General features: G+C 41.1%; 1 protein-coding gene across 1 annotated transcript in view; it reads right to left on the minus strand.

Moving 5' to 3' along the window:
• Window positions 1-382: 382 nt before the first annotated feature.
• The window catches only part of LOC116888988 (structural maintenance of chromosomes protein 1A-like), a 29,853-nt gene continuing 7,997 nt past the window's right edge, over window positions 383-22,238 (minus strand). Inside the window, 19 exon segments of the mRNA XM_032890206.1 lie at window positions 383-535; window positions 1,345-1,479; window positions 1,481-1,499; window positions 1,592-1,737; window positions 6,344-6,485; window positions 11,427-11,533; window positions 11,638-11,754; window positions 12,628-12,671; window positions 12,674-12,758; window positions 12,851-12,983; window positions 12,985-13,004; window positions 13,097-13,273; window positions 13,369-13,554; window positions 18,078-18,285; window positions 18,427-18,509; window positions 19,281-19,421; window positions 19,501-19,759; window positions 20,690-20,928; window positions 21,019-21,222. Coding sequence (XP_032746097.1) covers window positions 383-535; window positions 1,345-1,479; window positions 1,481-1,499; window positions 1,592-1,737; window positions 6,344-6,485; window positions 11,427-11,533; window positions 11,638-11,754; window positions 12,628-12,671; window positions 12,674-12,758; window positions 12,851-12,983; window positions 12,985-13,004; window positions 13,097-13,273; window positions 13,369-13,554; window positions 18,078-18,285; window positions 18,427-18,509; window positions 19,281-19,421; window positions 19,501-19,759; window positions 20,690-20,928; window positions 21,019-21,222 — 2,598 coding nt within the window.

The following is a 22,238-nucleotide window of genomic DNA, read 5'->3' on the forward strand; positions in this document are numbered from 1 at the left end:
AGTCCCTGGGAGCTCTGGTTGGTTGGTATTGTTGTTCTTATGGGGCTGCAAGCCCCTTCAGCTCTTTCAGTCCTTTCTCTAAGTCCTTCAAGGGACCCGTTCTCAGTTCAATGGTTTGCTGCTAGCACTCGCTTCTCTATTTGTCAAGCTCCAGCTGAGCCTCACAGGAGTCGGCTATATCAGGGTCCTGTCAGCATGCACTTCTTGGCTTCATCAGTATTATCTAGTTTTGGTGGCTGTGTATATACGGGGTGTATCCCCAGGTGGGGCACGCTCTGAATGGTCATTCCTTTAGTCTCTGCTCCAAACTTTGTCTCCATATCTCCTCCTAAGAATATCATTTTTATCTCTCTGTGTGCACCTGGACTTAACTTTTCTTGAGTCAGCTGAGAAGATGTTGATGCCTCCCACCCACAGTTCTTACCTTCAGATCTTCACACAAGTCACCGTAGTCAATCTCAATGAGGGCCTCTCGTGCATAGATACTGGATGTTCTCTGGGAACCACTCACTGACTCTTCTCCCTGGGAGCCACTCTGCAATGTTGGAAGAAGCAGATGGAGCAGAGTAGTCATTTGTACCCCTCTAGAGATTAGGGACTCCTTTGAAGCTTTTGTTGACTTTGAAGAAGCACCTTGCTTGATGGTACTGAGGCAGAGGCAACAGGATGGTCCAAATTGAAAACTGGGCCTCTACCTTCACTAAGTTCTTCATTTCTATGTGAGGACAATGCTCAACCAGCACAGCTAAGGTTAAGATTAGGAACGGTTAAGTCATGGCCTACCAGTATCTGGAAGGCTACTTAGGAGCTCCTCAGTCATGATTCTCCACCCCTCACTACCTCTTTCACTTCCAATTGATAAAGCGCCTCAGTTTCTTGGATGTTGCTCCTTTCCCTCCATCTAAACGTCCTTACTTCTGCACTGTTGAGTCCCCTACCCAACCCTCTTCTGGTCAACCTCCTCACTGCAGCTAAGCTATCAGTCTCCTCAGGTCCTCCAGTTTCCCAATCTTCCCTTGCTCTTGACTAATGTCCTGCAATTCTCACTTCTACCCATGTCCAATATCTGCTACAGCTAAGAGCTCAAATGCTTAAGATTAATGAACCACTTCATTGTCTTTCTGACCACTCACTGGCTTACAGCTCTCAAGTCAATGTTCCTTTCATACCAAAGCCCGACTTCACTATCTCCACCTTGGCACATCCCTTCTGCATCCATCTTTATGCCCCTCACAACTCCCTGTCTGTGGTCCTATATGTTGCCTGCCCTTCCTGGCCATCTTTAATCTCCCATTACTGCTTAGATATCCATAGATCACTCCTACCACCCATCATAATACTCACTTCTTCCTGACTAATATCATCCATGGTGCCCTTTGACAGTGGCAATTTGATGTCCTGCATCTTACAGGCCTGTAGCAGGTTGTGGCGGTCACCGCGCTTCTGTTCAAGCTTGGTCTCAATGGCTGTCACTTCCTTTCTGTAAGTGAGTCATTTCCCTAAAAAGGTCCAAGTAGCTTAGGTAAGACCCAAATCTGGAAGGCTGCCTGCTTTACCTACTTCCACCCAACCCAGGCAGCAATCCACTCACTTATTGGCACCCCCAAGCTTCTTGCGAATTTCTTCCATCTCATGATTCTTGTCATTCACTTCTGACTTTTTGGCCAGGTGCTGATTCTTAAGGTCTTGGAGCTGAGCCATGGTTTCATCTATTATCTTCATGTGTCTTTGCTCCTCCTGGTCTCAGCAAGGGAATGAATAGGGCAAGAATGAAGATTCCCTTGGAATTTTCTCCTTTTGCACTACCCTTCCCAATTAGCAGTTTGTTGGAGTATGTATCAATGATTTCTGTTTTCATACAACCCCTCAGACTTCTTTTATCCTTTCCTAAATCAGCTGGTTGCTTTCCCCAACTACAATTGTGTAAATTGCCTGTTAAAGAAGAGCTCAAACTATGGAAAATTAAGGGAGGTGTGAGGGTTCACTTACAATCCCAACAGCCAGAAATAAACAACTAAAATTCTAGCATATTTCCTCCTTGCATCATTTACATTTCAACATTTAGGGTTGAAATTAGATTTTACTTTTTGTATCATAATCAATGTTTTAGTTTTAAGCATTTTTCCAAATCAAAATGTTTGTCATATACAGTATGAAATTTGTATTTATTTTCCTTCTGTGTATGTCATATGTGTGTATGTGTACATGCTCAATCGTATGCGGGTATATACGATAAGTATATATCAAGTATCTTCCACAATCTATTTCTTAAGATTTATTTTTAATTAAGAGTATGTGTGTGAGTATGTACATGTGAATGCCGGTATTCAAGGAGGCCAGAAGCATTAGACTTAGACATCTTGAAGCTGGAGTTACAGGTAGCTGGATCCACATAACCTGCGTGTAGGGAACCAAATTCAAGATCTCTAAAAGCAGAATGCACTCTTAACTACCAAGCCATCTCTCAAGCCTTTCTACCCATTTTTTAAGACAAGGTCTCTCACCAAATCTTCTAATAAGTGAAGAATTCCTGTTTCTGCCTTCCAATCATTGGGATTACAAGAATGTATCATCGTACTCAGCTTTTTACTTAAGTGCTGGGGATCTGAACTCATGCTTGTGTAACAAGCGCTTTACCAAGTGTTGCCTCCCTAGTCTGTAACATTTCTGTATTTAAACATATACAAGCAACATAGTATATTTTGTGAATAGACATTAATCTGGGATTATCACTACAAAAAAACAAAAGGACTACGATTGAGAATGGTCAACAAACAAGAATTATATCATTATTTATAATGTTCTAATTTAAAGTTTTTAAAAAATTTTATTCTTTGTGTGACTGCATGTTACATGTGTGTGGGTACCCTTAGAGGGTGTCAAAGCCCACTACAGCTGGAGTTAGACAGATGTGAGTCACCTGATGTGGGTGCTAAAAATTAAACCTGGGTCAACTGGGAGAGCAATACACGTTCTTAACTGCTGAGCCATCTCCCCAGCCCACATTTTAACTCTTTCAAGAAAATTGGTTTTGTTCTTCCAATTTAATTTTTAAAAATCACATTAAGGGAAACCTGTCAGACTGGTGATGTGAGTCAGGTGGTAAGAGTGCTTATCTCATATGCATAAAGCCATTAATTTGATCCCTGGCACTGCATAAAACCAAGTGATTCTACATGCCTACAATCCCACTATGTAGAGCTCACATACTGAGCCACCATGTGGTTGCTGGGAATTGAACTCAGGACCTCTAGAAGAGCAGTCAGTGCTCTTAACCACTGGGCCATCTCTCCAGCCCCCTCACATACTGAGTTTGCAGCACACACACACACACACACACACACACACACACACGCACATGCACACGCACACAAAGAAAAAAAGACATCTGAATATAATTCTCAAATAAATCATAAAATAATAGGCACACAGAATGCTAAAGGAAATTATGGCAACACAGTATCTTAATTTTTCATGGATTAGAGTTCTTTGATAGCCAGCCTTCTGTATACACAGATTTTGTATCTATGGGTTTAAAAGAACATCAGAATTTGGCAAAAAACTGTACATTGCTAGGTGTGGTAGCTCACACCTTTAATCCCAGCACTCAGGAGGCAGAAGCAATTGGATTTCTGAAAGTTTGAGGATAGTGTGGTTTACTCAGAGTTCCAACCATCCAAGGCAACATAGTGAGACTTTTTTTAATGCACTAAATGTTTAGATATTTTTGTCATTTTCTAAATCATAAAGAATAACAAGTACTTGCATTGCATTAGATATAATAAAGACATTATCTAAAGTATAGAAGAGGATATGCATATTTTACAGACAAAGAATGTCCATTTTATACAAGGGACTGACATTTTGGTGCTGGGGGACAGTTCCTACAAACAATGTCCTGTGAGTATCAAAGAAGGCTGTACTATTTATTCTGACATCTTTCAGCTAACCAATAATTATTCAAAATGAAATTAAAGTCACATAAATATACTATCTTAGAGCATCCTAAATGAAATTTAGTCCTGTCTCACTAGTTTACTACCTATTGTGCAAGTGTACCTAAGATTCCAGTAACACTATTCGAGATCACTAAGGGTTAATGAAGAAAATACACAAGCAGCAAATATAGGCAGATCCAAAAGCCAAGGGATATGTTCAAACCAGGGGAACCAAACCACCTCGGGAAGGAATACTATAACCAATAAAGGTTTCACAGTAATTTTGAGAGAAAGACTATTAAGGAAAGTCACCACACAAAACACAGTGACACAGGCATGCTTAACAGCCTGATTGAAACAGACACGAGCACAGTCATACCATGAAATGGCTGTGTGTCAGTAAAACATCATCTGTTGCACTGACTTTATGTGGCTAATCTGAATTTAGGGTCAGGACGCTTGGAGCTATTCCTCTAATAGTACTTGCCAGCCTGTTCTTTCACTGCCGCTTCCTACTCTTCGCCTTCATTGCAGGCTCCCAAAAATCCTTCAAATCCCACCAGCATGTTTCAGGTTACATCTGAGAAAGGTGAATCTAGCAGATGATGAAATACTGTTCACTTAAAGCCACTACAGAGGAGTGGCTGTGGGCAATATCAATAGGAAAAACGCAGGTCATCAGACCTCAAAGTCGGAATCAGTAGAACTTAAGGAAAATGCTATAAAAGCTTAAAAGTAGAAGAGCTAAAGAGAAAAAAATATTAAGAAATGAGATCTGGTTGTTAGCCAGACATTTAACCTATACTGATCTAATCTCTTGTTTTTATCAAATACTCCATGCATGAAATAATGAAAATACCCTATGGCTCACTCAGCTGCTTGATGAGAACATATGTTGATCAAAAATATAAAAATAATCAGTCAACTCAGTTCCTCAAAGTTTTCTAACAGATTAAAGGCTGAAACGATTACTGACCTTGTCTACATCATTGTCTAACATCTATTAAAAGTACAAGCTACATTTTTTAAGGTCCAAATTGTATTCATTTTGCTAGTATTCCATTATTAAGTTTGTCTTGGCTTTTGGTTAGGCGTTTAGACACATTTTTCCTTTCCTTTCCTTTTCTTTTCTTTCTTTCTTTTTTTTTTTTTTTTTTTTGAGACAGACTCTCTCTATATAGCCCCAGCTGCCTAGGAACTCCCTCTGTAGACAAGGCTGGCTTTGAACTCACAGAGATCCTCCTGCCTCTGCCTAGGGTCAAAGTCATGTTCCACAACCCCAGCATAAACACCCATTTTTATATTAAGGTAACAGCAGATTATAAGCAGGTCTAGCTATCTTAGAAAATACTTTTTGCTTTAAATGAAATCTGTATGTTACTAAAGTATAAAGACCAATAAATTATGTAAGTGCTGAATGCAGCATAATTTTCTAAATTCCTACTTTCCAAGGGGCACTGTGTAGTCTCCAACTTGGAACTAAAAATAATGTTGGTAATAAACACCAATGTGTTTGCACAAGGCTTTGCCAGCACTCTGGATTACCTCTGCGGGTATTACTGAGCTAGAGGGCATAAACATTCTGAAGCGTTTTGATGGATGTGGGAATGTTATGTAAGAATACTAGTCTCCTGCACCATATGAGGTATGAAGAAGTATTTTGTTTTTGTTTTTAATTTTTGAATAATGAGAGGCTAGAAAGATGATTCAGTGGTTAAGGGGGCGTACTGCTCTTTAGGAAGACCAGAGTTCAATTCTCGGCATCCACATCAGGTGACTCAAAAAAACTATATGTAACTCTAGCTCCAAGGGGATCTAATGTCTTTGACTTCTGAGGGCACCAGCACACGTGTCTACCCTGACATACACGCAACATAACCAAAGAGACATATACAAGCAATGTAAAATAAAAGCTTTTAGATAATATAGGGCAAGAGAGATAGCTCAGCAGTTAAGAGGGCATACTGCTCTTAGAGAGGACTTAAGTTTGATTCACAGATCCCACCTGCTTGTAACTCCGGCTCCAGGGTATCTGAGGCCTCTGGCCTCCATGGGCACCTGCATATACCCATATGCATATACCCAACACAGACTATTAACCAGAACTCACCAACACCACCCTCCCCCCCAAAAAAACCCAAAATTTCACAAATCTTTAAATGACAATAAAGTATACTCAATTATGGCTGTCGTCTGTGTTTCTTTGATTCCTGGAAAAGCTAAGTTATTTATGTTTGTGAGCTATTTCAACCTTTTGAAATGTTTGTGCCACTTAACCACTTCTCCCCTATTAAGGTCTTGGTGGTTTTCCTTAAATAAAAAATGTATAAATAATGGGTATTATATTTATGTGCATAATATTTATTCCAGTTTTCACCCTTTCTTTTACCTTTCTCCTTCCTTACCTTCTTAAGCTTTTCTATCTCATTTTCATCCTTTTTTACTGTCTGCTCCCACATGTGTACTTTATCCTGGTCCTCCTTCAACTGATTCTTTTCAAAATCCAACTGGATGCCCAAGCGAGTCTTCTGATTCTCAAATTCCAAGCTGCAGAAAAAAGGGGGTGTAGACTTAGTGTTCAGCACCTCTTGGTCACTGCTGAATCTCAGTTACACGGCCTTATCCACTCAGACACCAAAGTGTGCCCAGAAACTGCAACTCTAGCATAAGACAGAGGACTCTAGGCCAAGTTCCATTTATCCATTTCTAAACATTAGAAACTCCAGCACCTTCCCAATTTTCTAGGAGACATTAGAAAAAAGTTCATCAGAAACCATCAGTTAGCAGTCTCATTTATCAAGCTTCTATATACTTTATGCAAATTTTTCCACTCAACAATTCCTATAACTAGACATTAATACCCATATTTTACAGAGAAAACTTACACTAAGAGGTTTAAAAAAAAACTTGGCCCAAGACCAAACAGCTAGTGCTAACAAATATCACATGAGACTGGAATCCAAGTCTAACACCAGAACCTAGGTTCTTTCTTATATGTCATCACTGTAGTATAGGCTAATATAGCTAATATCCCAATTCTTCAACCTGGAAGTAGTGTAATCTCAGTTAGATTCTCTATATTGCACATTCCTCATCTGTAGCTTTTCTTATTGAGTTAATAATATGTACAGAGAAAACATTTGGTACATTTTAGCCATCATCATCATCAATGTGAGGGATAGTGACTGTATTTGACTCATTTTTACCCAAGGGCTTCAGTTCTTTCTAGCATCTTAAGCTCTGCCCCAAAACTGCAGAGGCTCCTAAGAGGCAGAGATTTGGTGGTATAGGAACATGAAGAAAACAATGAATTCTGCTATTTTGTTACTCCCCTTTCCCTTACCTCTTCAGAAACTCAAAGTACATTAACAGCATATAGGCACTAACAGTCAAGCACAGCTAGCTTTCAACTGCTCCACCAATCCTCAATATATTGTGATGGATGCTGCCAGATGTCACGCTAGCAGCTTAAACCTATTAGTCACTATAATCCGAATGGAATGTAATTAACTCTACAATTTTGAGGTATGTAATGTTTAGGCCAATCTAAGTATGAGTCATAAAGCTCTCCCACCATGATCCGGCCCCTGCTGACCTTTCCACCTCCCCTGCTTTCCTCCTGACCCTGCTTTTATGTTCCAGGCATTCAAAACTACTTAGTATTCAGAACAAGGCATACTGTCACACCTCTAAGCATGCTGTTCTTAGTGGCTGGAACTCCTTTCTGCCCCTGCTTGACTGGCTAAATCCTACTCATTCTTCAGATCTCTAATTCATTACTCCTTGTTCTTTTAATGCCTTTTCTCACAGTTCAGGTCAGATTCTAAGCTTCCTTCCTTTTTCAATTTCAGATGAGTTGTACTAGTAAATACTGCAGTTGATAACAGAAGTGTCACTTATCTGTGTGCAAATCCCTTTCCTTATCTTCTTTATTCAACCTTAGATTTCTACCCCCATTATCTCCTCTTACTGCAAATATACACATCCTGGGCTAGAGAGGTGGCTCAGTGGTTAAAAGCACTTTGCCCTTCCAGAGGTCCTGAGTTTGTTTCCCAGAACCACCTCTAATGCCAGTTCTAGGGAATCTGACAATCTTAGGGCTTTTGTGGGCACTAGCACACACGGCACTATCCCCCTCGAGACAGACACAGACACAGACAGACACATACAAACACACACACACACACACACACACACACACACACACACAAACAAATAAATAAATAAAAATAAGTCTCTAAAATGTCACTGTTTTACAAGCCAACAGCTTATTCTGCAGAGATGTGGAGCAAGGGGAACACTCCTCCATTGCTGGTGGGAGTGCAAACTTGTACAACCACTATGGAAATCAATAGGGTGGTTCCTCAGAGAATTGGAAATCAACTTACCTCAAGGCCCAGCTACACCACTCTTGGGTATATACCTATCAAAGATGCTCCATCCCCACAAGGTACTTGCTCAACTAACTCCACAAGGACACCTATTCAACTATGCTTATAGCAGCTTTACTCATAATAAACAGAAACTGGAAGCATACTAGATATTCCTCAACCAAAGAATGGATAAAGAAAATGTGGGGCTGGAGAGATGGCTCAGTGGTTAAGAGCACTGACTGCTCTTCCAGAGGTCCTGAGTTCAATTCCCAGCAACCACATGGTGGCTCACAACCATCTGTAATGGGATCTCTTCTGGTGTGTCTGAAGACAGTGACAGTGTACTTATATATAATAAATGAATAAGTAAATAAATAAATCTTAAAAAAATGTAGTATATTTACACAGTGAAATACTGCTCAGCTGTTTAAAAAAAAAAAATCAGGAAATTTGCAGGCAAATGGATGGAACTAGAAAAAAAATCATCCTTAATGAGGTAACCCAGACCCAGAAAGACAAACATAGTATGTACTTACTTAGAAGTGGGTATTAGCTGTTACAATGATAGTCATACTGCAATCCACAGACAGAGAAACTAATAACAAAAAAGAGCTCAAGGGATTTTGATGCATGGATCTCCTCGGAAGAGGAAAAGGATTTTGCAGGTGGACTCAAGGTGTGGAATGGAGAGGTACTGGAAGGGGACTGGAATTGAGGGGGGCATTTTGGGGTGATGAGTAAACTTGGTGCAATGCAAAACTTCCTGAATCCAAAAGGAAGACCCTAAAGACTCCTAGTAATGGGGGATACAAAATTTGAACCAAGCAAGACTTCCAGGGGTGGGACTGGGACATTAACCCAACCACAAATCCTTTGAGCTACAATTCATCCTGCCTACAACATATGCTGGAGTAATAGTTGAAGAGAACTTGGGAGTGGTCAACGAATGACTGGTCCAATTTGAGGCCCATGACACGAGGCCTGACACTGCCTGAAGGGCCAGGAACCACAGGCTGGATAACCCAGAGACCTAGGATAGAACCAAACACAACTGGCAAAGGAAACAAAGTCAATGAGACGATTCCTAATGATATTCTGCTATACTCAGACCTGAGCCTAGCCCAATCATTATCAGAGAGGTTTCATCCAGCAATTGAAGGGAGCAGATGCAGAGACTCACAGACAAACATTGGGTAGTTTGGGGAACCCTGAGGAAGAGAGGGAGGAAGGACTATAGAGTGAGATGGCTCAAGGACACTACAAGTACATGGCCCTTGGGGTTGGCTGAGTGGAGTTGGTAGGTGCTCATAGAAACTAAAGATACAACCAATGAGCCTATAAGGGTCTGAGCTAGGTTCTCTGCATATGTTATAGTTGTGTGGTTTGGTGTTCTTGTAGAACTCCTGACAATGTTAGTAGAGGTTGTCTCTTACTCTTCTGCTTGACATTGGGACCCTTTTCCTCTTGCTGGGTTGCCTTGTCCAGCCTTGATATAAAGTGATATACCTAGTCTTGCTGTAACTTGCTATGCCGTGCATGGTTGATACCCTTGGAAGGCCTACTCTTTTCTGAAAGGAAAGTGGCAGTCAGGATATAATATATATGAGAGAAGAATAAAGAAAAAAACCCAACAATAAAATGTTACTGTTTTAAAATGTATATAAACGCACCATGTTATCTATCATATTTATGTTTCCAATCCATAACAGTTGTCTAAGTAATCCATGTTACTCTTACTGCCTATAGATCTATTGTATGAACTGCTCCACTGCACTTTGTAGTCTATCTTTATCATATATTTAATTTACCTTCATATACTAAAGATGTTTTATTTTCAGAAATACTACATTTTATCTTCATCAGCACTTCTCTGATGAAGGAATCAACCAATTCTTACAGTTCATAGAGATGTAAACTCTTTGACCATTTTTTACTAGGTGGGAGTGCAAACTTGTACAATAACTATGGTCTTCTTGAAACCTTCTTTTTTTTTAATTTGCCAATCAGTCTATCCTGAAATTATTCATCTACTTTTTCCTCAAGAACTCTTAAGTTCCCTGGGGGAAAGACACAGAACCAGATTCAATTATATATCCTTTGACTAGCATGCAGTAGGAAAACAGTGAATATTTACTAAGAGGCCAAAGCCCACGGCCTCATATATGCTAATTTAAAGGCAAGTGCTCTCCCATTGAACGACACTTCCACCACTCTCTCTTTTACTGTATTCTGAGGCAGTTTTGTTAAGTTGCAAGGCTGGCCTTGAACTTAAAGTCCTTAGTAGTTGGGATTACAGGCATATGCCACTATTTGTCTCTTAACTGGGACCCAGGGTCCAGAGGGTGACCTCCTTCAATGATGACTATACTGTGTTCCTCTGTCTCACCTCCATTTCTCTTATCTCCTCCAATAAGGAAAAAAAAGTATGAAGTAGATATTAAAAAAAAAAAAAAAACCACTAACAAGCAGCATGGTAGCATATGCCTATGATCCCAGCATTGGAGAGGCTGAGGCAGGAGGACTGCTGAGTTCTAAGCCAGCCTGAGCTACATATACAGTAAGTATCAGACCAACCAGGGTTCCATAACAAGACTACCTGGAAATACAAAAACCAAAAAAAGATGAGGTTAATGAATGGATGAGTGTACATATGTCATGAAGGAGCTAAAAATGAGGGGGCCTGTGCTGCAAGGGGAGACCCCACCTTAAAAAATGAAAGTTAAATATAGTATAGTACAATATACAATACAACAAAGGAGACACGTTTCTTTTCTGGTCACTTCTCCAGTCTAGAACTTCTTTTCATTCCTAACCCCCAACACATAAGGACAATGGGAAAACAAAGGGTAATGCTTAATGTTCTTGGTAGGTGCTATTTATTATGCTGAATAATTCACAAAGATTATTTCATCTAACTCTCTACATAATGCCACAAAACAGGCATCACTGTCTCATTTTATAAAAACTACTATTCAAGATCTCTCTTCTTTCAGGTCCCCTACAATAAGTTTGTATGGTTCTAAAAATTGGTTGCTGCCCTAGGACACAAATTACTACCAAGAATGGCAAAATGCAGGCATATATCCCATTATCTTATAAAAACACTTTCACTCACCGTTTCTTGGCAATTTCATTCTGCCGCTTCACCTTCTCTTCCTCAAATTCTCGGATGTTACGCACACCAATCTCCCGACAGAACTCTTCAAACACCTCATCTTCCACCTGAGGGAAAAGTCAGGCAGGGCAGAGACATTACTGGCTAAACTCCTACTCCCAAATCTAGTCTTGTCCTGGTACACATGCTGGCACTCCCGCCCCCTACCAACCTGGTTCATCTTCTCCTTCAAGTCTTTCATTTCCCTCTCTCGGCTCTGTATGATTCTCTTGATATCATTAATTCGAGGCCCGAAGTTGGCTAGTTCACTCTCCAGCTTAGATTTTTCCTACAGACAATATGTTGAAAAACAAAAGACTAGTCTTTGTGGAGGAAAAGAATTTCCTTGCCAATACCAGCCCCACAGTCAGCAAACACTGAGAAAGCCTGACTTAGTACCAATGCCCCAGTTACATCCTCAAAATCTCATTAGAACTCTCATATTTTCCCGTTTCTAGTTCAGCCACCTTTAATCTATACAGATGGGTGTACAATAAACTGTTTATCATAAGGAGTTATAGCTCCATTAATCCCTTGTTGATAACCCCTGAGCCAAATATGTTTTAGAAGTTGGACTGTTTTTCAGAAGTTAAGTCTAGGTATTATGTAACAATTCTAGTTTGAGTTAAGCTGTACTGTTTGGTAACAATACTCCAACCCACAGACAGTGAAATGCCTGTAGCTCACTGTTTGTTTGTGTCTTCCTTTGAGATGTGATCCCACTATATAGCTGGGTGGCCTTGAATTCTCCAATCTTCTCAAATGTACTAAGACCATAGGTGTATGCCAGTACACTGGCCCTATTGTTCACTCTCAGTTGACTTTTAGAAGGTATTTATTGACTGAACTGTGCTAATAACAGTATCTAACATTTACTTAATGTCTAAGAACTTTATAGGTATTAACTCATTCCATCTTTGCAATAACCACACAAAATAGACACTAATTTCCATTTGGTAGATCAAGAGGAGAAAACTGACAATAAGAAGCTAGTAAGTAGTTTAATGGAATAAATCCAGAGGACAGAAGATCTGGACACCTTCATCCCATCTTAGTGCCTGACGCTATGCTATGCTATCCTGAACAGAATGGAAGGAAAGTGGATAATTCCCCAGTCCCAGTGCAACCTACGATGACCTGGGAGAGGCCAGGCAGGCCCTACCTGGAGATTCAGGGCAAGATGCCTTGTCTAGTTGTTCCAGGTCACTTGGAGTACTTCAGCTTACATTTGAGCCCATGGCCTGAGATCCCCTGACGTAGCCTGCCTCTTTTCGCTTTTGCCTTCATCTGCTCCTGAAGAGAAAAAGAAAAAGGGCCATGTGCTATGTGGCTAACCCAGCTCAGGAACCCCTACTCCTAAGTGATCAATGTTACTGTGCCTTTACTTTTAGCTCCTCTAATAAACGTTTTTTTTTTTTTTTCTTTAGTTTGTACCCATTGCCTTCTCATATCCCAGCGTCGTGTTTTTTGTTTTGAGATCACTGGCTCCACCCAGAGATAACTCCTGACTCCTGAAAGGGTGCCATCCAATGCCACTGTCTATACACATCAGGAGAGAAGGGAGAAGGTGAACATAGGAACTCCTACAAGCCTATTCAGTCTCAACCTGAGAAGGGTGTGGAGGAAGGGACATACCTTGTATGCCAGGACCTCCAAAGGCAATTCGTCAAGACTTCCACATTGTCACAAAACAAGGCATTACAAGCATACTGTAGAGCTTTTTTGATGTGGGGGGCCTTATAGCGAATCACATCAATCACTAGCTTGGCCCCCTTCAGTTCGCGGAGTTTCTCATCAGTAGGTTTCACCTGTGTGAAGAGTCCCGTGAAGCAACAGAATACATAGAGCCAAGGTGAGGGGCTCACAACACTGCCTTGACCCCAAACCCCTTCACAAGCCTTACCTCCAGGTAGTCAAGAGGCAAGAAGGTCTCAGGCTCTCCACGTTGCTCCTTGATATACTGAATACAATCCCGACCTGTCTTCTCTGAGTCTACAATAATAGCATCCATGTTCTTTCCTAAAACCTTGGTCACAGCAATCTGATACTTCTTTTGTGTAGGCTGGCAGAGGTCAATGAGGCGGCCATACTGAATATGAAGGAAGAAGGGAAACTGAAGCATAACGTTTGGGAATCCAAATTACTAGTTCACAAAGAAGGGCAAGATAAAAATCTGTATAAGGGACAGTGAATGTGCCCATTGCTGCTTATTGGTGCAGTCAGTCCTCTACTTTTTTTTTTTTTTTTTTCGGAGCTGGGGACTGAACCCAGGGCCTTGCGCTTGCTAGGCAAGCGCTCTACCACTGAGCTAAATCCCCAACCCCCGTCCTCTACTTTTGCACCTATATGATACCACTAAGATGGGAATGGGAAGAGACTGGGAGGAGGCACCTGTTAGACTTGTATGGCTACAAGCAATTTAGACTAGCACACAGTAGTCAATTCTAATGTTCCTTCCAAAGACAGAAGTTTGGTTAAGAGGAAGATTAAGGACTGAATAAGCATGTTCCAAGATGGAAGACCCAATCAACACCTCAGAAGAAGTTCAGAGGAAGAAATCACATTGTTTCTATATTCATTTATATAGGAAGCTTAAAAGGTAAAGTTATAGGTTTCTTAAAACGACTACTGCTTTTGGAATCAGACAAGATTGACTGAAAAGTCACAAGCCTTAACAGCCTCCCCCAGAAAACATTTTTGAAGATGACACACTAGTTAATTTTTCTGTTTTTGAAACAAGGTTTCATTATTTAGCTGAGACTAAAATAGATCTCCTTATGCAACCCAGGTTGACTTCAAACCTCAAGGATCTTCCTCCTGCCTTCCAACTGTTGATATTAAAGGCATGCACCAAAGTACTTAGCTTTTAGAATAGTTATCCACTAACTTATAACTAAAATGAGATTAAAGTAATATGCCATTATCTTTCTGACTTATGTTTGTTTTGATGTAAAAGATTCCTGCTCAAAGACCAAGGAGGACTATGAAATTATGAATATATATTTAGTTTAGACTATCATTCCAGATACATAGTTCCACAAACTAAACTCATAATGAGTTGACTGTTCACTGACTACTCCTAGGTAACTTTCATGAGAGCTAGTCATAGAGACCAAGGCAGGATTAGAGGATTGGGCCTTCTAGTCACGTGTCCCACACCTAAAAAGAAAAGAGGACTAAAAGCTGAATTGATCAGCAATAGGCAATGATTTAATCTATTGGGCCTATAAAACAAACCCTCCATAAAAACCAAGAGTTCAGGACTGAGAAATGAATCCGCTTAAAGAGTACTGCTATGTTTTATGAAGACCTGAGCTTCTTCCAAGCATTCTTTCAGGTGGCTCACAGCCACGTATAACTCCTGCTCCAAAGGATCTCATACCCCCCCTTTTTTTGGCCTCCTCAGGTACCATCACTCGCAAATACATACTCACAAACAGGAACACAGACTCAGACACATCCACCCCTACGATTAAAATAAATCTAAAAAGATAACAAAACCAACCAAAATCCTTGAAAGTTGTGTGTTTGTGCTGGGTATGGTCACCCAAGCCTTTATTCCTAGGACTGAGGAGGCAGAGGCAAGCAAATCTTTGTGAGTTCAAGGACAGCTTAGTTTACACAGTGAGTTCTAGGCCAGCCAGAGTATAGTCTAGGATCTTTTGTCTGGAAAAAGGAAGAGAAGGGAAGAAAAGGAAGGAAAGAAGAAAAGGAAAAGGGAAGGGAGGAGAGGGGGGAGGGAGGAGAGAGGAAGAGGGGAGGAAGAGGGAAGGAAGAAAGGAAGGAAGGAAGGATGGATTGATTGATTCTGTGTTGAAGGAGCTTCTAGATAACTCAAGAGGAGGCTCAGTAAGCAAGGGAATGTAAATTCTAGAACACACATTGTGGAACTAGAGAGAACTGGCTTTCTCCAAGTTTTTTCTCTGATCTTTAACATGTGCTGTTAGGGACAGACAGATATAGACACACAGACACAGACACAGACAGACAGACAGACAGACACACACACACACACACACACACACACACACTCACACACTGCCTAGTATAAGAAACGAATGTTAGATTTATTGGCTCTGTATGAGAGCAGGGAAGAGCACTTTGGTTTTATCCCATCTCACAGAGCAGACCCCATACTATATAGGAAAAGCCTACACTTGCTCGAGAGCCAGTGTCAGCTTCAAGCAGTCACATCTGAATCTAGAATCATTTTTCAAAATGTCTTCAATCATTTCCTAGACTATTACCTAGCAAACACTGAAAGACATCTTATATATATTATCTCAAATTCTGACAAGCACCCAATAAAGTAGGCAACTTTTACAAGATCCCTTATTCCATCCCTAAAATCAAACATGGTTCCTCAAGAGCTGAGATAAAGAGTAATCACTTAAGCTAGGCAGTGGTGGCACACGCCTTTGATCCTAGCACTTGGGAAACAGAGGCAGGTGGATTTCTCTAAGTTCCATGCCAGCCTGGTCTACAGATCAAGTTCCAGAGCTACACCGAGGAAATAATCTCTTCAAAGGTACATACTGAAGGTAGTTTATACGTATCTCCACTTCCCTAGTAGTGCCTACAGGAATGATCAGTGTGTACTTATAGAACCAAACTAAGTCGAACTCAGAAACAGAATACAGAAGGATAACAATTCAGGGCACCTGGGAACTCAGAATTAGGTGAAGAAGTCAAAAGTTCTGATAAAGTCCAGGGGTCCCCTAATAGCCAATGGACCAGTTAGCACATGCTAATAGAACTCATAGAAAACTACAGAAAGCTCCTTTTTTAAAGAGCAATTCTAGCCTATCTATTCTCCCTTCCAAAATCTGCTTTGTCCTCCCCATTCCCCAAAGAGGAATGGATATAGAAAGACAAGCCCATCAGGAAGATGCAATTGTAATTAAAAGAACATGTGGCTGGGACATGGAGATGGTTCAGCGAGTAAAGCACTTAGCATGTGGGGTTAGGGCTCAGGTGTGAATCCCTAGAACCGATATAATCCATGGACAGAGTAGCACGCATTGTTTGTAATCCAACTGGTTCCTATGGGGAGATGGGAAGTGGAGGCAAGAAAATCCCAGGAAGTTTGTGGGCTACCTACCCTGGCATACATAGCAGAAAAAACCACGAAGGTCTGGAGAGATCTCTCAGTTGTTAAGAGTACTCCTACTACCCACATTGTGCCTCACAACCACCTATAACTCTAGTTCCAGAGGATCTAATGATTTCTGAAATCCACAGGCACCAGGAATGCATGTGGTGCACATACATACATGAAGAAATAAATCAAAACCAACACAGGAATCTTGTCTCAAATAAGCTTGGTAATAAGGACTGACACCTCAGAATATTCTCCAAGCTCCATTCTTGCTGTGGTACATGTACTCACAAATACACACATACACATTATTTTTATAATTATGTGTAAGTGTGGGTCTGCATGTGTATATATGCACATGCTGTCACAAACTGGGGGCATCAGATCCCCTAGAGCTACAGTTACAGGCAGTTCTATGCCAATTGTTGTGTTAGGTCCTCTGAAAGAACAGCAAATGCTCTTAATCATTGAGCCATCTCTCTAGCTCCCAATAAATAAATATTGTAAACCAAAAACAAAATCAGGACAAACTAAACATGAACAGCAGTTCTCTCACAAGCTTTTCTTTTCTTTTTATAATTTATTTTTTATTTTATATGCATGTGTGTTTTGTCTATATGTATACCCATGTGTGATTTGTCTCCAGGTAGGCCAGAAGAGGGTACCAGAACCCCTGAAACTGAAGTCAAGGCCCTGTGAGTTAAGATGTGGGTGTTGGGAACCAAACTCATGTCCTATAGAAGGGTAGAGAATGCTCTTAACTCTGAGCCATCTCTCTAGCCTAAGCTATGTCTACTTGAGCAGGACAGTCTAGCTGACTTTCCATTTTCCCTGATATAAAAGTACAAATAGCTATCCTGTCTTCACAGAGTATTCTATAGCAGTCGCCTCCCAATTGGCATTCCCTCCAGGAGGAGAAGGCTGGTAAGACTCAGGAGGTAGACACTTTAGTTTCATGTCTGGGAAAGTGGAAACTTGGAAGTTTCTAGAAGGTATTCCTTAGCTTTACAGAAGTAAACATCTACTTGGGGAGGAGTCTCTGACAGACAGCTGCAGAAATAGGAGATTCTTCTTTTCTTTTTTTCCCCAGAGCTTAGGGCCTTGCGCTTGCTAGGCAAGTGCTCTACCACTGAGCTAAATCCCCAACCGCGAAACAGGAGATTCTTAACTGCTGAGTTGACTGAAAACTGTGCCAAGAGCTCCAGCACTGTTGCTTCTGTGAGCTGTCATCTGCTATTGGGGTGGGCTTTTTGGTGATGCAGCTACTTTTTTAAAAGTCATTCCTGCTCTTTTAAGTAATCTCTCACTCACACTCTTGTTAGTAATGCCAGTAAAAACTCTTTGGTTCACTCTATTGGACTTTGTTGCAACCATTACTTTGGTCTATCGTGGATTCCCTTTCTGAGGTAAGTAGGTGTTTCATGTCTCCCCATAAAAAAATCTATCACAGAACACAGAAGGGCAAATAGATCCAGTCTGAATACATGATCAGAAAGAGTCCCCGCCAGTCTTACCACAGAACCAGGGTAGAGACGCTTGATGCTTTCCATTATTTCTGCCTTCCGCTGCTGGCGGCTGCTCTCCTGCCGGTCAATGCGCGCATCCCCCAATTGCTCCATCACCTGGTTCAGCTCCTTATTGATCTCATCAATACGACGCTTGGCCATCTCTACTTCTTCTGTCAATTCTCCCTCTAGCTTCTTCTGTTCCTCTAGAGACTGCCTACAAAAAAAGAGAGGAGGAGTTATCCTGGTTGGCAAGAGAATACTTGTGACTTAAGGACTCTGGTAAACCTGTCTGAAGAGGGACAGGATGAGCAGAAAGGAATGTGGAGGGTGAAACGAGGATTGCAGAGCCACATACTTGCTAGTGGTAATATATTCCTCTAGCTTCTCGATCCGTTTCTGATTCTCTTCAATCTCCCGCAGTTTTTGCTTGATCTTGGCCTGGATAATAAATGCATCCCACTATTAGAGACTGAACCAATTAACCCAAGCCCATGTGGTCTTGGCTTACACCCCTATTGACCCCACTCATCCAAAACTGCAACAGTCCAACATATTCGTCATGATCTAATACAGGAGGCCTACTGAAAAGCAGAAACACAAAGACCAGTCTACTGCTAGATAAGAGCTTCTAAGGGCTCCAAAATCTCTCAGGCCAGGGTTCCTCACCAACCTAAGGCTCAAACCCAAGCAAAGTAAACCTTCACAAACTTCTCTGACCTTGCTGTCTCACCTGTAAGATGTAGTAAGTACTTAATACAGGGTATATATTAATACTAATATTAGAATGGTAGTAACTGAAGTATATTTGGTAATAGTGTGAGCTTTAGAGACAGACTGCCCAGGTTCATCCTAAACCTGCAGCTGAGTAATTATGGGATTACTATTATTACTAAGCCCTAGATTACTTCTCCACTGTGATAGTTTCCTCGTTTTGAAAGTGAGGATAATAGTAACCATCCCTTAAAAGTAATCATAAATGAACTTATATAAGTGAATATATGTAAAGCATAGTGTTTAGCACACAGTAGCTGCCAGATACACATAAATTTCTGTTGTTATTAAGACTATCATTATTTTCCTATTTAGGGATTACCACTCCTGATCGGTTTGCCTGTGGTTGATGCTGGGAATTTAATTCAGGGTAAATATGCTAAGTACACACTGCTGCTGAGCTAAACTCCCACACCTCATTCTTTAACTTTTGCCTACCTCTGTCTCTACTTTCTTCCGCTCTTCTAGATCTAGACGGTCCTGGTCAGCTTTCTGGTCTCGATTAAACTTCTCCAGCTCCTGAGCCAAAGTGGCTGCTCTCTTGCTAGCTTCCTCTTTTAATCGGTGGTATTTCTTTACCTGTTAAGACAGGAAAAGAGGACAGGTTATTAAGTCAGTTAATGTTAAGTCTCTTTGCCAGTACCCTTTCAAGACTTACCTGGTTCTCCTCCAGGGTCAAGTCTCTGCCTTGACTCTGACTCTCTTCCTCCATTCGCTCTTCAAACTCCTGTCGGGCCTTCTCCACTGACAGCATCTCTTTCTCCAGCTCATCCATGTCACCTTTACGTTTCTTATAATGTTTCTGAGCATTCTGCAGAGATTTCTTGGCTGCTTCAAGCTTCTTGATTTTGTGGGATGTATTCTCTTTTGCTTTGATGTACTGAGGCCTCTTCTGATTCAATTCTGAGTCCTTTTCCCTTTTGCCAGAGAGAAAAGAGACAACCAGTTAGCCCTGCAGAAGGTAGGGCTCCTGGGTTTTTTTACCCTAAAAGAGGGACCTATGTATTCTTTGCCAACCATGGAAACACCTTAAAGAACAAGGGCCTTGATTTCCTATAGTTTCTCAAAAGCAAACAAAAGATCCCAAAACAACAAAACAGGGAGGGGTGCAGTTCAAGTACTTCTTGGAATATACAGTATCTGCCTGGCTTTCTAGTCACTCCGAAAGACAAAATTATCACCTTCTTTTCAACCCTTACAACTCTTTGGGGTTCTTTATGGCAATAGACTCCACTGTACCCCCAATAAAGGTCAAAACACTGCCCCATAATATTGAAGCAAACCCTAAGACAGATCTCTCATTAAAAACTCTCTGCAAATACCCTATGTTTACTGAGTTGTCTTCATCTGATCTAATCACTTAAAATCCCTGTCCTTTAAGCTTAGTGAAACACAGCTTCTCTTCTAGGATAACCCTCTTGGTCATCCAATAGCTGAACTTACTAACTCTTCAACTCAGAGCCTGGTTCTTTTTTTGTTTTTTTATTTATTTGTAACACACACATACACACACAGAGAGAGTAGTTAGTTAGTGTATACAGTTTAGAAGACTATTTGTGGAACTCAGATCTCTCTTTCCTCCATATTGGATCCCAGTAATTTAACTCAAGTCACTAGGTTTAGTCTCAAGCATCTTTACCAGATGAGCTATATCAAGGCTGAGCTACCTTACCACCCCAAGCTTGAATATTCTACAGTATTAATTGAAAGTCAAGAAATGTGCCTGGTCAAGGAGAATATAAACAAATTAGTACAATAGTAGACTCTAGGCTCAGGGGATCGCAAGAGAACAGCAAGAGCTGCTTAGTTTTCCACAAGTTACAGGTTCGTTTGGGCATGCCTCTTACTTGATCTCCTTCTCAATCTGCTGCTGTTCCCGCATCATTTTGCCCAGCTCTTTCTTCTTCTCCTTCAGCTCATCCTCTACCTTGTCCATCCGCTTTTTGTCCTTCTCAATTTCCTTGTTCTTCGAGGCCAGTTCCTTGTTGAGCTTCTCAATCTCCACTTCGTTGTGGTAGAGTTTAAAAAGCTGCAACTGTACCTGTGCGCGTACTACCTCATCCTTCAGGCGCTGGTAGCGGTCCGCCTAAGCAAACCGAGTGGGGACAGGGTATATCAGTAAGGCAATGTCTTTTATCTTGGTCCCTCAGATCTAAGAGGCAAGCGGGCCACTAACCTCTTCCTTTTCTTGTTTGGCCTCCTTGCGTTCAGCTGCAATATTTTTCTTGCGATGATAATTAAACTGTGTGTCTTCTTCAGCCTTCACCATTTCTTTCTTTCGCTTGTCATACTCCTGTGCAAGTTCCCCAGAGCGACTAATTTCTTCAAATAAAGCTGTCCTCTCCTTGGGGTTCTTCATGGCAATAGATTCCACTGCTCCCTGATAAAGGTCAAAACACTACCCCATTTAGACCTCTAATGGCTCAATTCACCTTGCTCACTTCAAAAGTTTATAGATCCTCCTTTCCTTAACTAGTGCCACATTTCTGGGCTTTTTTTTGTGGGTGGGGGACAGAGTAAATATGGAGGATTGAAAGTCAGTATGTATTCCACCACTGAGCTACATTCTCTCCCCTTGGCTTACTTTTCTTATTTTGAGAGAATCTCACTAAGTTGTCTACATGGGCTTGACCTTTCTCTGTAGTCCAAGCAAACTTTGAACTTAAAATCTTCTTGCTTGAGTCGGACTATGGGCCTCTGCTACCAAGTCTTGTGCTTTAATGGTCCATTCTCTGCCTCTGAGCACAAAGAGTCAAACACAAAGGTAACAGTGGTATAAGTATTGTGCATAATCATTAAAGCAGGCCAGAAAATTCAAACTTGAGATGCAAGAAACTCAGGTAGGGAGTTCTATTTGGGAAGGCTTTACACAGGTAACAGCTGACTGGGAATATATGGGAAAACTAACCAAGAAAAGAGGACAACAGACTTAGGATAGCATAGAGAGAAACTGGGTTTAATTCCTACCATCTCAAGAGTGAGTGAGTGAGTGGGAGTGTGTGTGTGTGTGTGTGTGTGAGTGAGAGAGAGTGAGATGAGAGATGTGTGTGAGAGAGAGAGAGAAAGAGAGAGAGAAAGAGAGAGAGAGTGTGTGTGTGTCAGTGAGTGTCAGTGTAAAACAAAGAAAATGTTATTCCATAATTCCACATATAGGGAATTAACAAGCAAGGGCCTGCATGCCAAAGAGAGCAAGTGAATCTGAGAACTACACGTGTTAGGCTAGAGTACAAAACTGAGAAAAAGACTACAGGCAGACAAAGCTACTAAGGCAGGAAAGAATTAAATGACAGTGTTTTATGAACGCTTGCAAATTTGCTTGTTCATTCTAAGTCGACTGTTTTCAAACTTCAGGGAGCATCACAATAGCCTTTAGAGCTTGCTATAACACAAACTGTG

The sequence above is a fragment of the Rattus rattus genome, chromosome X, assembly GCF_011064425.1.
Source record: "Rattus rattus isolate New Zealand chromosome X, Rrattus_CSIRO_v1, whole genome shotgun sequence".
NCBI lineage: Eukaryota > Metazoa > Chordata > Mammalia > Rodentia > Muridae > Rattus > Rattus rattus.